The following is a 17482-nucleotide window of genomic DNA, read 5'->3' as shown; positions in this document are numbered from 1 at the left end:
GCTACCGTGGGCGTGTCATCCAGGATCAGCCCGGGAGCGCGGCGGCAGTGGCGGGCAGAGCAACAGCCGAGGACGGCACTGGAAAAGCATTCTCGCATAGCCTGCGACAATGGCGCCGACACCACCCCTGCAAAGCCACACTCCAAAGGGAACTGGAGTCAGCCGCCGTTGTCCCCGAGAGCTCCACGAAGACCGCCATGCCCGACGAGCTCCCATCACGCATGCGCACTTATAGGGGAGACGCCGATGGGCGGAGTCAAGAGCCGGAAGTGCCTTGCAGCGCAGGCCTTCTCGGGAAACCCGCCCACCGGAACTGCCTCGAGGTCCCGCCCCCAAACGGAACCCTAGGTTGCTGGGCAACCGATGCGGGCGCCGTAGGTGGGCTGTGTGCTCTCAGGAGCAAACCGAGCGTAGCTCCCACCTCCTACCCTGGCCCGCCTTTCTTATTGCCGCCTCTCCGCGCGTCGCGGAATCCCTGTCCTTGGCACTACTTACGTCTTTCCGATTCCTACGACGCCTTAGCGCCCACCTGCTTCAAAACCAAACTCCACCGAAGGCGAGGCAGTCCGACCCCGGACATGGCCTCTCTGTTGACTGACCGCACCTCTCGGGCCGTGAATACCTACACCTACACCAGCCGGCCCCGGGCACTGCCCTGCCAGCGCCGCCGTTACCGGGACAACTTCTTGCAGCCGTGAGTAACCAAACCGGCCCTATGTGGTTTCCACTTGCGCCCCATCTCACCTTGGCAAAAGCTGCCTATGCTGCTTTCCCTTGTCTACACTCTGCCGAAGTAAAATTCCTGCCCTAAAGAACTCTCCCGTGATGTGGAGTAAAGCAAGAAGGGGCATGGGTGACCTCTCTTAGTTAACTTTTAAGTGATATTGAGTTGCTATCAAAACCATACTGCTGTTAGCTAAACTTGCTGATGAGTGACTAGAAGACCATATCCAAAAAATAGGCTTTTATATCAGTCTGTCTCTGTCCTATAAAGTCCTTATTTTCTTCAAAACTTTATGTTAAACTGGATAAATCTTTCAGTTTTTCAGACGATACATGGTTGGAATGGATAACTTAATATGATTGAAGGGAGTCAATGTTCCAAATTATCTTGATTGGGTATATAACTGGGCTGAAACCAAAAGATGAAATTTAGCTGGCTAGCTGTGAAGTTCTAAACTTAAGTATGGAAAGTCAATTACACAAATACAGAAATGGGAATATCTGTTTTTTATTTGGAAGGACCTAGAAAGTTAAGTTTAACACAAGTCTAATGTGAGTCAAGAACTTCCACCTTTTTGTAGAATCATAAATCTTAAAACTAAAGGAAAACATTTGAATACTAGTCTTCTCATTTACAAACAAAATGTAATACATCTTTTCTGTAGTTATTGGTAGTTAAGTGATCATAAACACCATTAAATTCACCTTTAGGCATGTGCCCAAAGAAAATTGTGATAATGACATCCTTATTTTACAAATCCTTTGGTAAAAGATGTATAACCCTTCTAATAAAATAACATTTTTAATGCAAATGAATGAAAAAAATTACCTTAGAACGTATCTTTTATTTGACTCTGATCAAAAGAGGTTTAAAATCATTGTAGGCAGAATAATGGTTCCCTAAAGATGTCTTCACCCTAATCCCAGAACCTGTGAATGTATTACCTTATTTACTTAAAGGGACTTGGAGGTTAAGGATTTTGAAATGGGGAGAGTATCCTGGATTATCCAGGTGGGCCCTATATAATCACAGTGGATCCTTATAAGTGAAAGAGGTTTCAATAAACAACTTTGTGTCCTGGACTTTTATTTCTATGAGGCAGATTTTCGAGAGTAAAATCGCTAGGCCATGTATATTTTTAATACAAATGGAACAATATACCTTTCCTTCCAGACTATTTTCCCATATCCTCACCAACAATAGGTGTTATGGATTTTTTTCTTTTTAGATTTTGTTTTGGTTTTGGATAGTGTCAAACCAAATTTTTCTTCATTATTACTTTAATTAGCACTTGGAGGCTCTAACTAAGTATTATGTTTGGATTTTTCCATTGTAAAAGATCGCTGACTACAATAAAAGCGTTGTTACAGACAATCAAGAGACTAAGAGACTTTTTCAGTAGTCCAGGTAAAAGAGTGGTATCAGTGAGCAATGGATGGATGCAAGAAAGATTTGGGGGGTAAAATCAGTACAACTTGCTAGGTGTAGCGGATAGGGAAGAGGAAGAGTCATGGAAGATTTTCAGGCTTCTGGATGAAGCCAGCTGCATGATTAGTAGCACTATTTAATGAAATGGTAAACACTGAAGAAGTAGTGAGTTGGAATGGGAGAGTGACAATTAGTCAATTTTGAGGTTGCCTTCCAGACATCCAATGAGATGTCATCGGGCAACTGGATATACTTAAAATTGAAAGAAGAGTTCTGAGCCAAAAATAAAATTGTGAGTTTTAGATATATGGATCGTAATTGTAGCCTTGAAAATGGATGAGATCAACTAAGGACAAAAGAAGGCTGAGCCCTGAGGAAATCTTCCAGGACAGGAGGAACTGCAAACAAAGGCCAAAAAAGAGCCACCAGAGAAGTAGCAGAAAAATAATCAGAAGAATATGGTAGTATCACAAAGGCCTAGAAAAGAGAGTGCTACAGTGAAGGAGTGGCCACCTGAGCTTAACACTGCCCAGAGGTCAATTAAGATGAGCAGTGAAACATGTCAGGATGTTCAGTAGTGGCTTCAATGTATGATGCAAAAGCAACTTATACCCCACTCGAAGTTGTTTCAGATAGAATGCTGTTATTGGTGGAGATCAATGTTTGGCTTCATAGCTATAAATAGGATATCATTTAAACAACTTTGAATAAAAATATCAACTGTGTATTTGTGTTTTTTACACTTGATCATTTATTCTGATCCCTGAAATTAAAATTCTATTAATATTTTAAATAACTTTAAAAAATATCTTTAGTTTTAAAGAACAATGAGAAATTTGACTTATTTTTTTTAAGCCTGATTCTTTTGTTAATGTAACTTTTCAATCTTTGAATCAAGCTTTTTGCAGTCCTTTAGGGCAGGCCATTTTCACATTTTCAGATGGGCCATTTTCACATTTGTTAAGTAGTCATACAGATATACAGCCAAAATCTAGATCTGCCACTTACTAGCAAGGTGACCTTGGGCAGATTTCTTTGAGTCTATTTCCTGTTCCATCAAATAGTAGGAATCAGAGTTCCCAACTTGAAGGTTATTGTGAGCAATAAATAATGTATATGAATGACCTGGCATATAGTAAGCATTACATAAATGGTAGCCATTTATCTCCTTATTTTGTGGACCATGCTAAAACAGAAATACATTTTCTTGAAATATTTTCATCTTAGTCTAAATCCTATTGAAAATGAATTTGGCCAGGAGTGGTGGCTCACGCCTGTAATCCTAGTACTCTGGGAGGCCAAGGGGGGAGGATTGCCTGAGGTCAGGAGTCGGAGACCAACCTCAGCAAGAGTGAGACCCCATCGCTACTAAAAATAGAAAGAAATTAGCTGGACAACTGAAAAAAAAAAATTAGAAAAAACTAGCCAGGTGTGGTGGCACAGGCCTGTAATCTCAGCTACTCGGGAGGCTGAGGCAGGAGGATTACTTGAGCCCAGGAGTTTGAGGTTGCTGTGAGCTAGACGCCATGGCGCTCTAGCCTGGGCAACAGAGCAAGACTCTGTCTCAAAAAAAAAAAAAAAAAAAAAAGGAAAATGAGTTTACTTCATAGATACCAACACTCTATTTTCTGTTTTACAGAGAGGAAGAACCTATGCGTTATGGAAACATAATGTATGACAGAAGGGTGATCCGAGGCAACACCTATGCACTACAGACAGGGCAGCTGGTAAGTTCAATTTGAATAGTCTAACACTGAGCACTCACACTATCTATGGTGAAGGATCAGTTTGTTTTAATCCATTGCAGATTAAAACATTCATAAAATAAAGATGAGTTACTAGAAAAAGGAAATTTTAAAAAAGACATACAAATATTAATATAAGCACAATGGTGGTCGCCAGGGGTTGAGAGGAACAGGGACAGGGAGTTCCTGTTTAATGAGTACAGAGTTTCGGTTTAGTAAGGTGAAGAGTTCTAGAAATAGATGGTGGTGATGGTTACAGAACAATGTGAATGTACTTAATGCCACTGAATTGTACACTTAAAAATGGTTAAGGTGGTAAATTTTATTTGTATTTAACCACAATTAAAAATAGTAAGTAAAAAATTACAAGCCCTAATTTTTTATTAGATTTAATAGAATTCTAGCAAGCAACTCTAAAAGTTTCTAAAATTTTACTCTCAATTTCTGTACGTGAATTGTTACAGACCAGCTCGAACAGTTCACAGACAGCGCTAGTCTGAGGAACACAGTTTAAGTAGCACTGCTCTAATACCTTTAGGTTTGCTTACATTATCTCATACTCTAATGCATTTATCATTATTTGATCAAAAAGTCAGAATTATGCCTCTTTTAATTCACTCAACAAATATTTGTTGAGTTTGAGGTCCTGTGCTGGGTACCTACGATACAGAGAGAAGTTAAATGTGGTGTGATACTAAGGGTGGGGATTTCTTGGCACGGAAATGAAATATAGTGAATCCATAAACAGTACATTACATATGAGTGCTGAATACAAGGTGGTAATAATACAGATGCTGCTCTACTTACAATGGGGTTACATCCCAATAAACCCATTGTAAGTTGAAAACACTGTAAATTGAAAGTGCATTTAATACACTCAACCTACCAAACATCATAGCTTAACCTAACCTACTTTAAACGTGTTCAGAACACTTACATTAGCCTATGATTGGGCAAAATCATCTAACACAAAGGCTATTTTATAGTAAAGTGTTGAATATCCCATGTAATTTATTGAATCCTGTACTGAAAGTGAAAAACAGAATGGTCATATGTGTACTTGAAGTAGAGTTTCTACTGAATGGGTATTGCTTTTGCACCATCATAAAGTCAAATCGTCATAAGTCGGGGAACATCTGTATATGGAATGTTAGCCTGAAGCAGCGATTCTTAAAACTGGCCATGAATCAGAATCATCTAGAAAACTTATTAACAATGTATGTGATTCAGCCCTGTCTCGAATCTTCTGTATTAAGACCTCCAGGGGTCGCCTGCTTCCCCGACCAAGGTGGTAGCAACAAGGGTGGAACAGGAAGCTAAACTTCTACCTCCACCCAGCAGCAGTGAGGTAGTAAAAGATGGTACAAGTCAGTGCCCCACTTTTTCTGTTGTGGTGTGAGCAAAGCCAGAGGGGAGCTGAATTTTTAATCCTAACTGGTAGTAACAAGGAGGAACAAGATAGTATGAGGCAGTGCTAGTCAGTGCTTCATTCCCACCCCAATACCAGTGTCAGCAGAGCCTAGGAATGAGCTGAGCTCCCACCCCCACCTGGCACCAATAAAGTGGTACAAGTTGGTCCTCTGCTTTTGCTGGGGTGGTGTCAGTGGAGCCCAGCATGGAGTTGACTTCCAACTCCACTCAGACTTATACATTAAAACAAAAGAGGTGTCTTCATGCTGAAAGCTTAAGTAGGATCCAAAGCCTCAGAATATAATACCCACAATATCCAGGATACAATCGAAAATCACCCATCATACGAGAACCAGGACAGTCACAACTTGTGTGAGAAAAAACAGTTGAGAGATGACACCAAGATGACTCAGATGTGGGACTTGCCTGATAAGGATTTTAAAGCAGCAATCAAAATGTTTCAATCAAAAATGAAGAATTATGAACACTCTTTAAACAAATGAAAAAAATAGAAACTTTTAGCAAAGAAATAGAAGATGCAAAAATGAACCACATGGAAACTATAGAACTAAAAAATAATCAAAATCAAAAACTCACTGGGTAGACTCAGTAGTACATTGGCGATGACACAGGAAATGATCAGTGAACTCAAAGAGAAATCAGTGGAAATTACCCAGCTAAACAGTAGAAAATAGACCAAAAGAAAAGAGCCTCAGAAAGCTGAGAAACAATAAAAAAAGGTCTGCATTCATGTTATTGGAATTCCAGAAGGAGAGGAGAAAAAGTCTGGGATAGAAAAAATATTTGAAGAAGTAGTGCCTGAAAATTCTACAAATTTGGCAAAAGATCTACAAATCCAAGAAGCTAAGTGAGCTCCAAGAAGGATAAACCCAAAGAAATCCACACCAAGTCACATCAAAATCAAACTTTTGAAAACTAAAAAAACATTCTGAAAGCAGCCAAAAAGAAATGACATATTAACTAACGCGGAGCAATGATTTGAATGACAGTAGATTTCTCATCTAAAACTGGTTATTCTTTACTGGTTCCAAAATGGCAGCAGGCTGGCTTCACTCTCCTATATAGAAAACCAACACTTTCCATCCAGTGTACTGACCAGAAAAAAAAAAAAAAGAAAAGAAAAGAAAACCAACAACAATGTGCAGTGTGGAGATTATCACCAGCAATATCTCAGAGCTCAAGTATGAGTAGGAGACAGTTCCTAGGGCCACAGAGAAGTGAAAAAGCTCCAAGCAGACAGAGAATCAGAATTCTATATCCATCATGCCCCTCCCCCCAGTCTGCCCAGCACCTAGCATGCAAAGACTGTCCCCCTGACTCGTGGTTTCCACGCTGGAAAAAGTGAGACTGAGGTAGATGACCAGCTTCTTCACCATCTTGAGTTTCCTGGCAGAAGACCTGTCCTCCCATAACCCATGGGAAGCATGGGAATTGCCTGAAGGAAGAAATATCCCTGAGCACAGCCAGAGATAAAGCAGGGAGACAGGACTACAGTCCCCAGCCCTGTAACTCTGCTCTGTAACTTGGGCAAAGGAATTACCAAATCAGAGTTGCATTTATGTTAACACCCCAAATCTTTCAAGAATTGACATTTATAATTCTGTTCCATGAAGAAAATGGAAATAAATCAAGCATGATACTATAATAGTGTAGAATAAATACACAAAGGAAAAAGATCTTCACTGAATGGTCCCAAAATGATATTAGTAATTAGATTTTTTAAATGGAATTATAGGCAGTTCTTTCCCTTTTTTGGTAATGTGGTTGTATTACTTTATAATAAAAGCATATGATAATATGGAGGAAAAGAGCTATTCTGTGTCAGGTATTGTGTTAAGCTCATTACATTACCATCTGATTTGTTCCTTACAACCAAAACCTTAGATAGATGTTATTAATATTCTCATTATACAGATGAGAAAACTCAGTATCTGAAAACTTAGGTCATTAGTCCAAGCCTTACTAACCCTAGGATTGATAAATTGAAGAGTTGGAATTTGAGCTTCAGAACAAATGCTCATATTTCCACTATATGATGCCAAGACGAGGGAAAGTTTACGATAGTGTTAAATTAGAAAGACAGTATAAAGCATGTACAGTACCATCACAAGCTCAAAAACATTATGTATTTAAATAATATAGAATGATAGGCAATTCTCTCTTCTGTTTTTAAAAAACTTTAATGTTACATTGTCACTTCAATTAAAACGTTTAGAATTCTAATTTTAAATATTAAAATTTTTCTCACAAAATACTTTCATATTTCCCCTTTCTTTTCATGTTTACTTTGAGATAAGGAAGGCCAGCTATAGAGAATGACTGTAAAATAAGATGCAGATACTGCATCAAGGGCCTCCAAATATTATAGAACTACTGTGAATAATTATGTTTTTAATCCCTTAATCAAGCTATCATTTTGTGCACTGGGAGAGGCTTCATTTGGACTGAGGATGTTTTCTTTGTGAGCTAATATATTTTTCCAGGAAATTCTGTCCAAATGAAATTCAAATTTTAACAAATTCTAAAGCTTTTCAATTTCTCAACTACACATTAAAATTTATTTTAAGTGAATGGTTATGTCAGTTTTTACTAGGCACCGGAGGAATTCATGATAAAAATGCTTAAATGAGGAAAAACAATTTATTAGATAGGACTCTGCATCCATTTATTCCAGTTAATAGCCATACTTTGAAGTTACTTTTATGCTTTTTCAGACACCTTTGTAATTACCTGACAAAGTTCCAAGAAAATTTTACTAATCAAGTCATTGATAATTGTGAAGCATCATTGTAACATGCTTTAGGACTACCCAGGAATTACTTTTGGAATGGCAGCTCCCATATGCTTTGAGAAATATTTTATAAATTCTAGAAGCCTTTTCTGTCCCTAATAGCCTGGACAGCCTGATCCTCTAGAGCTTCAGAGACAGCAGCAGGCTAAGAGGAGGGCTCTTGCCAGAAAACGAGCCCAAGAGCAGCTCCGACCACGAACGCCTGAACCTGTGGAAGGCAGAAAGCACATGGATGTACAGACAGGTTTGTGAGCATGTCTTTGGCATTGTGGCTCCTTTGTTTTCTTGTTTTTTTTTTTTTTTTTTTGAGACAGAGTCTTGCTCTGTTGCCTGGGCTAGAGTGGCGTCAGGCTAGCTCACAGCAACCTCAAACTCCAGGGCTCAAACTCCTGCCTCAGCCTCCCTAGTATCTGGGACTACAGGCATGTGCCACCATGCCCAGCTAATTTTTTTCTATGTATTTTTAGTTGTCCAGCTAATTTCTTTCCATTTTTAGTAGAGACGGGGTCTTGCCCTTGCTCAGGCTGGTCTTGAATTCCTGACCTTGAGCGATCTTCCCGCCTCGGCCTCCCAGAGTGCTAGGATTACAGGTGTAAGCCACCACACCCGGCCTGTGGCTCCTTTGTTTACTGTGTCAGTTCATTTTTATTTGGCCTTTGTGTTACATATGCATCTCCTGTGCTATCCACTACTTCCCTAATCATGTAGTAGGGAAGTCCATTCATTAAACAAATACAGCATATATATTATTATATTGGATATGGCTGGAAGTTTGACGTAGGCTTTAAAAAACATAATTTTGTGACCAAACTCATTCTCTCTTAGTCCTTTTCACATACTCTATTCTCAAACTGGGATTATCCCTCATTATGTCTGGATAGTAAAGGCAAAGGGAGAGAACCGGTCCATGCTCTTTCCCCGTGCCCTTATGCCAAATCTAGAATAAGTGTATGTCTATCATTAGCCAGTACAGTTGTAATTCTGTGAGGGCTAAGTTTGAGCGAGTGGGTACACCACCAGAATGTTAAGTGATACAATAGCAGCCACCTTTTGTTGAGTATTTCTTCAGAAACTATACCTGGTTCTTTACCAATATTTCCTCAGATACCTCACCAAGTCCTTTATCTTAGCATCTCCTTTATCATTACAAAGATTCCATGTGACAGATAGTTATGATTCCTTTTATGGATGAAGAAACTGAGGCCCAGAGAGGACGTAACTTGCCAGGTCCTATGTTCAACATCTGACTCCATTGCTCATGTTCTTTGCATGATACCACATTGCCCCTACCTCATATCAGTTATTCCTAACATGAAATTTGTTTTCATACAACTGTTTATAGAGTAGGGGGAACATAGATAACATGGTGACTTGGAACATGATATTTTAAAATATCCAGGAATTTTCAAATCTTTATACATATACCATCTTAGGGCTCAGTTATATATATATGTATTATTAACTTTTCATCCACTATTACACTTTGCATCTTATACACATCTGTGTCCCATGTTCTTCTTTGGTTCCATTTTCAAATACAAAGCTCAGTGCTTTCTAGATATTCAGTTAATGTTCCAGTTTGACTTATGATCTTCCAAATATATAAAAACTTTCATTAATAGTTCAATTATGTCATTTGAACTCCACATTTGAGCACTTTCATTCTGACTTATTTTCTGATCCATTTAATTCTCTTTTAAAGAAGCTAAAATTTCAGGTACACATATATACTTGAAATAGATGAGAATTTTAAACTCAACATATATGCTATTCTTTTTAGAATTATACCTTGAAGAAATTGCTGACCGCATAATAGAAGTTGATATGGAATGCCAAACAGATGCATTTTTGGACAGACCATCAACACCACTCTTTATTCCTGCCAAAACTGGCAAAGATGTGGACACTCAAATACTAGAAGGAGAGGTACAGGACATTCTGTGGGCTTTCCTCTATTATCTTTATAAATGAGGTAAAGTTAGGTTTAGGTAAAGCTTACTACAGGTAAGAACTGCTTCACAGTCAGAAACATTCTACTTTTTGGATTTCTTTCCAGATATTATCTATAATGGCTTTATCCTTGTTAAATACCATCTTCTGATTGCTGATTAGAAACAAAGTCATTCTGTTTTAAACATCTACACATTTGAATTTTGTTTACATATTCAATGTATATATGTAAGGTAGATTTGTACCAAATAAGGAAATATAATATCCCTCATATAGGAGATTCTACTATTAGTTGCTTGTGGATTACATAACTTTTATAAAGATACTTACTCTATCTGTTAAAAAAATCTTTTTTTTTTTTTTTGAGACAGTCTCGCTCTGTTGCGAGACTACCAGAGTGCCGTGGCGTCAGCCTAGCTCACAGCAACCTCAAACTCCTGGGCTCAAGCGATCTTCCTGCCTCAGCCTCCTGAGTAGCTGGGACTACAGGCGTGTGCCAGCAAGCCCGACTAATTTTTTTTCTATTTTTGGTTGCTCATCTAATTTTATTTTTATTTTTTTTGTTAGAGACAGGGTCTCCCTCTTGCTCATGCTGGTCTCAAACTCCTGACCTCAAGCAATCCTCCCGCCTCGGCCTCCCAGAGTGCTAGGATTACAGGCATGAGCCACCACTCCCGGCCCAAAAAAATCTTAAAATAATTATATCTTCATATCAGTGTGGAATGCATAAATAGGCCAGTTTATGAAATTGAAGAAGAGAAGACAATGATTATATGCATAGTGACCTAAATGAAATTTAAAACTTGAAGGAACTTGAAAGAGCTGTCAATGAAATTGAGAAATAAGTCGTCAGAAACTATAGAGAAGGGTATATTTGTCTGTAAATCCTAAAGATGAATCACCAGAATTCCATTTTTCTTGTTCCTTAGTTCATCACACTGTTGTTAGAAAACAACCAGCAAAAATCAAGCAGAAAAAGCAGAGAATAAGACAGACAGCGATGTTTTCCATGGGTTTCCGAGTTTGAGCTTAAAATTGTTGAGTATCAGGATTCATTTTGATGAATGCATAGATTTTTTTCTTAATGTTGACTTAATAGATATTTGCCTGTAAACAAAATGCTATTCATTTTGAGGATTAGGAACCATAAATGAAGCACCAGCACAGTGTCTGGCACACAGAAGACACTTAATAAATAATATTCTGTTACTACTATTCTTCTTTATATTTTTTGTTGAGTATTTGATTCATGATTAAAATGTTGTTTGCTTTATTTTGTGTGTTTAAGCTCTTTAACTTTGATCTGGAAGTTAAACCAATGTTAGACGTTTTGGTGGGAAAAACAATTGAGCAGTCTCTTCTGGAAGTAATGGAAGAAGAAGAGTTGGCTAACCTGCAGGCCATGCAGTATGCTTATGAAGAAATTCAGAATATTGAACTTGCTGAAGTTCAGCGACTTGAAGAGCAAGAGAGGAGACACCGAGAAGAAAAAGTATAGAATTCTATTTTTCTTTCTTAGACAGTCTTTTAGTTACTTAGCACATTATGTTCAAAATTACATGTGGTATATCATAAAACTAAAGATCTTTGGGAATATGTTAGAAAAAGACCTATAGTATTATAGTATTTGTTGCTCAGGTCTCTCTTTTTTTTTTTTTTTTTGAGACAGGATGTCTAGCTCACTGCAACCTCAAACTCCTGGGCTCAAGCAATCCTCCTGCCTCAGCCTCCTGAGCAGCTAGGACTATAGGCAAGAGCCGCCATACCAGACCTGGCTAACTTTTCTATTTTTTATAAAGACGGAGTCTCGCTCTTGTTCAGGCTGGTCTTGAACTCCTGACCTCAAGCAATCCTCCTGTCTCAGCCTCCCAAAGTGCTAGAATTACAGGCACAAGCCACCACACCCACCCTGGTCTCTCCTATAGATCATAGATCTTTCATGGACTGAATTACATTTTTTAAATTCAGCTTACATAAATGTACCTAAATTGAGTTTCCAAAAGTTCCTAAATGTAATGAAAGTTCCTAAATTACTTGTGTCCCAATTGGAAGGCACTCTTAAAAATCAGCAGTCCTGGAGAAAGAAATGCATACATTGATTTGCCATAAGTTAGTGGCATAAAGATGGAAAGACAAAAAAAGTGGAGGGTATTGGGAAGAGATGGGGATAAGAATTCTGGATAGAATTCTGGGTCTTTTTGTCAGTGGCCAAGCCCTTCTCTATACCCCTAGGGATACACCAGAACTACCTGGGTCCTTATAGAGTATTTTTCAGATTGTAGGGTTTTAAAATCTTCAACAAGAGAAGTTTTACAATTCAGTTTTTAAAAATATGCCAACAGCCTGCAGTTAGGAAACACTAGACACAGTAATCTTTAAGGATCTTTCTGGTTCTGGCAGTAACTGTCACCGTTGTTGTTTACTGAATGAATGAATTTTAAAGTAGTGCCTGAATACCTAAAAACAATTAAAATAATTTCCCAAAGGCCCTAACTTACTATGAACAATAGCTTATTAGTTGGGAAATTCTACTCAATACCTAATTAAATGGACTTTAAGTTTTCCTCCAAAATGAATAATTAATTAACAAAAAGCATAATAGGTCTTACAGTAAGGATTGTACAAATGCAAGACATTGTTTATGAATATAAAATACTGGAAAAACAAGCTTTGTTGAAATAATCTGTGAAATCTTTATGAAAAATATTTGTTTTCTCTCTATTAGGAAAAATATGGAAAAACGAATACAAACTACGTAGATTTATATTTGCTTAAACTTTGAAAATAGATTTAATTAGAAAATATATTAATGCTCCCACTTCCACATGAGAGTAGAGAAGAGGGTTCATTAGCTTTATAGATAGTACATGGTCTAAAGGAAACAACAGCAAAAAATAAGAGGCTTTCATAATCTTCAGAACCATGTCAGCTTTATGAATTCAAAGAATTATTACAAACGAGTTCTTCATTGGCCCAAGTTCCTTCATTGAAGATTTCTAAACAATTATAATTCTCTTATCAGTAATATTTTATGATAATTAAAATACATATAACTATTATTATCTTTATATCCATATATTCGGGCATGTATATCTTGAAATTATTTTACTGGAAAATGGATTAAGAGATGAATTTTACCTTAAGCTCCATATTTTATACCTTTTTGAATTCAGTACCCACTGAATTCAGTACCCATTCAGTTGTTGAAGTTCAATAGAATCTTGAAAAATATGAACCTTTGATTGATAGACACCTTGGCCTCCATTTTCTGATAAGTCCAAATTCTCCCACTTATTTACTTCACTTGATTTGGTATTTGGGGAGGGCATAAGAGGTACAAACCATCTATGTTCTCCTTGGCAGGAGCGTCGGAAGCACCAGCAGTGGGAAATAGTGAACAAGCATAAAGAGACCTCACAGAAAATCGCCGCCCGTGCGTTTGCGCAGCGTTACCTGGCTGACCTTCTCCCATCTGTTTTTAGCAGTCTCAGGGATAGTGGCTACTTTTATGATCCCATTGAAAGAGGTTTGTGGATATTTTTGTAAGATTAACTCTGCTTTAATCATCCTCTTAATGGTTAAATTTATCTCATGCCCATTTTTTTGTGAGTTGGAACTTTCTAGCTCTGAAACAAGTAAAAAAGTCAATTACAATTGTTTTAAGTAAGTACTAAGTAAGTAAGTGCTAATAAGAGGTGTATTATAAAGATACTGATTTTAGGATATTGGCATTTCTTTACTGAGAAGCAACATTGGATAGTAGAAAGAAATATGTACTTGATAGCAAAAACTTGAGTTAGGGTCCCAGATTCATCATTAACTGCCTTTATGACTTCTAGTTTCATCATGTGTGAAATGAGGAGGATTTAGGAATTAAGTCAAAGTATATGAAACTTTTTGTAAACTATAAAGCGGTATGTATGTAAAAATAGTTATTAACTTTTTCTCAGCTGACTTCCTATTCCAATCAAAAACCCTTTGGAGGCAGCTGTCATGGCCTGATAGCTGTCTGTCCTCATCCCTCAAAGCCCACCCCTAGGTGGTCAACCAGAGGGAGGGAAGGGCTGTGTGTCCCCACTGCCACCCTCTTTCCACAGCACTTACAGTGCAAAGCACTTACATCCACGGTGCTTTGTGTATAGGCTAATAATATTTTATTAATTTCATTGGCCAATTGTATTTTATTAATGTTAGTAATGTTAATTTTCACTGATTACATATTCAATTCCATATGTAGAGGTCAGATCACAGACAAGTATTATTAGTTTACATTTATATAGCACTTTCCAATTTACATAATGTTTTCTCATATGTGATGTCATTTGATCCTCCCAGTAACCCTGCGAGGAAGATGACAGATATAATTTCCATTTTTCAGTAGAAGCTGAAGCTCAGAGAAGTTAAATGCCTTGCTCCCAAACCCTCAGTCAGTGGAAGTGTTTAGGTCTCAAACTGACTTGGAACTCTGACTCCAAGTCCAGTGTTCATTCTGTGCTACCATTCTACCTTCTTGCATTCTGGCTAGGCCTCTTACTGTTAGTCACGGAGAGCAGTAACCTTTTTTTCTATTGTGGATTACCAAAAAAGTCAGTTTTAGATCAATTTAAAACCCTGCAAATGAAATTCATGCCTGAGATTAAAATTACTTATAGTAGCAATATAATATCCTATCACACTGTCTATTGAAAAATAAAATTAGATGCCTGCCCCCCAAAAAGCTATTTTGAACCTTTAAAATGTATATCATACTCTGGGAGGCCGAGGCGGGTGGATTGTTTGAGCTCAGGAGTTCGAGACCAGCCTGAGCAAGAGGAGACCCATCTCTACTAAAAATAGAAAGGAATTAGCTGGACAACTAAAAATATATAGAGAAAATTAGCCGGGCATGGTGGCACATGCCTGTAGTCCCAGCTACTCGGGAGGCTGAGGCAGGAGGATCGCTTGAGCCCAGGAGTTTGAGGTTGCTGTGAGCTAGGCCGACGTCACTCACTCTAGCCAGGGCAACAGAGTGAGACTCTGTCTCAAAAAAAAAAAAAAAAATGTATTATAATGGACAACATTTTTTAAACGCTTACACAGTAGATTTTCATTTCAGTCTGAATAAACTTACTACTAATGGGAATACCTAGTTTTTGACTCGTTTCTAGATGGCTCCCTCCTCAGATGCCTCTGACTTGTATCCTCTGAGTCTGATCAGCTTCCATTAGGCCCTGGGTTTCAGGTGGGGGCATTCTTTTTACTGGCCTTGCTCAGTCGCAGATTTGCATTGCATTTGGATTGGCATTCTCCCAGATCCGCATCCTTCCCCGCCTCCTTGATCTGCCCCAGATTTCACCTCTGAAGTCAGCTCCAAATGCCTTGACTCCAAGGAAGTCCTCATAGTTTTTAAAATATCACTTCTGCCATGGAAAGGAAACTAACTGGAACATATGTAGAGAACATGGCAAAAGTTACATTCTATGAGTTTATTTAACATTTCATATTAAGAAACCAATGTTGATGAATCTGTTACATTAGGAGAAAAGCACATTCTTGCTGTCTCTAGTGATTTATAAAAGTCACTTAATGGAATTATTTTAATTATAGATATTGAGATAGGATTCCTTCCATGGCTAATGAATGAAGTTGAAAAAACCATGGAATACAGCATGGTGGGAAGAACAGTGCTTGACAGTAAGTTCTTTTATTTTATTTAAAAGCCATCTCTGAAATTTTCAGTAAAAAGAACAAATTGACGAGATATTAATTTTATGGTTTTAGTGCTTAAACTTTCAATATATCAGTTATATTAACAAAGCTGCAAATTTTTATCCTCAACATTGTTTTTAGTTCTTCTGTAATTTGATCTGTGTTAATATCTTCCATCATTACTTTATAAATGATATTCTGTTAAAACAGGCAGAGAATATAATTCATATTCAATGCATTAGTGGTGTAGAAATTAAGTATGCTTGGGGGGGTTAAAAAAAAGAAATTAAGTATGCTGACTTTTACAAAAGGTTATGATATAGGAAAGGGATGAGGCTTAGTGAATGTTTGTTTTATACTCATCTGTAAGTCTAGCACCATAACTACTAAAATATGAAAATCATAGTGATTTCTGAACATTTAACTTTTCAGTGTTGATTCGTGAAGTGGTTGAAAAGAGGCTGAGTATGTATGAGAATAAGGAGGACAAACATCAGTCTCTGAGACCTGAGGATGAGCATGGTGGTCCTGGAGCAATGAGAGACCAACCAGTCAGTTATGACTTCCAAGAGCAAAGCCTGTCCCACACGCAGAGGCCTCTTTTAGACAGAGATGACCTACCAAGAATGTCATATGATGGAAGGCCATCCCAAGAAAGGAAGTATATGGAAGAAGGAGAGCTCTTAGGGCAAAGTGAAGAAACAGCAATAAGGAAATCCTTAGGGAAGGAAGAATTGTAACAGCAGAGGGGAGCTTCAGAGTCATGAAACTGATCAGCAGCTGAATCAGCGATGCAAACGATCAGGTAATGATGCATGAGTCTCCTCAGGCTGTAGAAATTATGTTGTATTTAGTCAACATGTCTTTTTGTCTGATGGACTGGGCAAATTAAATGTGATAAAACAAAAAAATAAATTTAATAATAATATATTTAAAGGCTATATTGTAATTCTAACGGGAATTCTACTTAATTACTATCTTCCAATTACCACTACATGTATCTAGCAAATATATTTTTCCTTAACCTTTTAATTTTGTGTGTGCTTTTTTTTTTTAGTAAATATGATATTTAATACTACATTTCAGTGCTGTCAGCCATTAAGCTTTTCTTCTCTGTAGGAAAACTATTTTACTCTATGAAAGAATACCTGAATGTCATGTTACTGAACATTATAGTGCTCCCTCCACACGAGGACCAAGAACTATACCCTGATTTGTGTAAAATTAAACAATAGGTCGGTCATGCCTGCAATCCTAGCACTCTGGGAGGCCAAGGCGGGAAGACCTCCTGCTTGAGGTCAGGAGTTTGAGACCAGCCTGAGCAAGAGCAAGACCCTGTCTCTACAAAATAGAAAACTTAGCCAGATGTGGTGAGCACCTGTAGTCCCAAGCTACTTGGGAGGCTGAGGCAGGAGGATCTCTTCAGCCCAGGAGTTTGAGGTTACAGTGAGCTATGATGACACCACTTCACTCTAGCCAGAGTGACAGAGTGAGACTCTGTCTCAAAAAAAAATTAAACAATAGATAGCCCTTTCAGCTTCAATATTCAAGTAAGACTTAAGGGGTCCTGTGGATTGGTAATACGCTTTCACGTATTTTTTTCGCATTCCTGCTATTTAAAAATTTCAGGCAATGCCAATAAAGCACAAGTCCCTGTTTGCCCTTATGCAGTCTCACTCCCCTCCTCAAAGGCAAATCACTATTATCAGTAGGGTGTGTATCATC

At 38.0% G+C, this 17482-nt stretch overlaps 1 protein-coding gene across 1 annotated transcript; it reads left to right on the top strand.

Annotated features, from left to right (window-relative positions):
• The first annotated feature begins 211 nt into the window (after positions 1–211).
• On the top strand, positions 212–16660 carry RSPH3 (radial spoke 3 homolog (Chlamydomonas)). Its single transcript, XM_012646810.1, has 8 exons — positions 212–694; positions 3792–3879; positions 8222–8363; positions 9900–10045; positions 11358–11561; positions 13433–13595; positions 15656–15742; positions 16190–16660. Exons 1-8 carry the CDS (start codon positions 222–224, stop codon positions 16495–16497), a joined length of 1611 nt encoding a protein of 536 aa, XP_012502264.1. The 5' UTR covers positions 212–221; the 3' UTR covers positions 16498–16660.
• The last annotated feature ends 822 nt before the right edge of the window (positions 16661–17482 follow it).

The sequence above is a fragment of the Propithecus coquereli genome, unplaced genomic scaffold (genome assembly GCF_000956105.1).
Source record: "Propithecus coquereli isolate 6110/MARCELLA unplaced genomic scaffold, Pcoq_1.0 Scaffold25, whole genome shotgun sequence".
NCBI lineage: Eukaryota > Metazoa > Chordata > Mammalia > Primates > Indriidae > Propithecus > Propithecus coquereli.
Note: the sequence above shows the minus strand (reverse complement) of the source record. Positions and strands in the feature narration are given on the sequence as shown.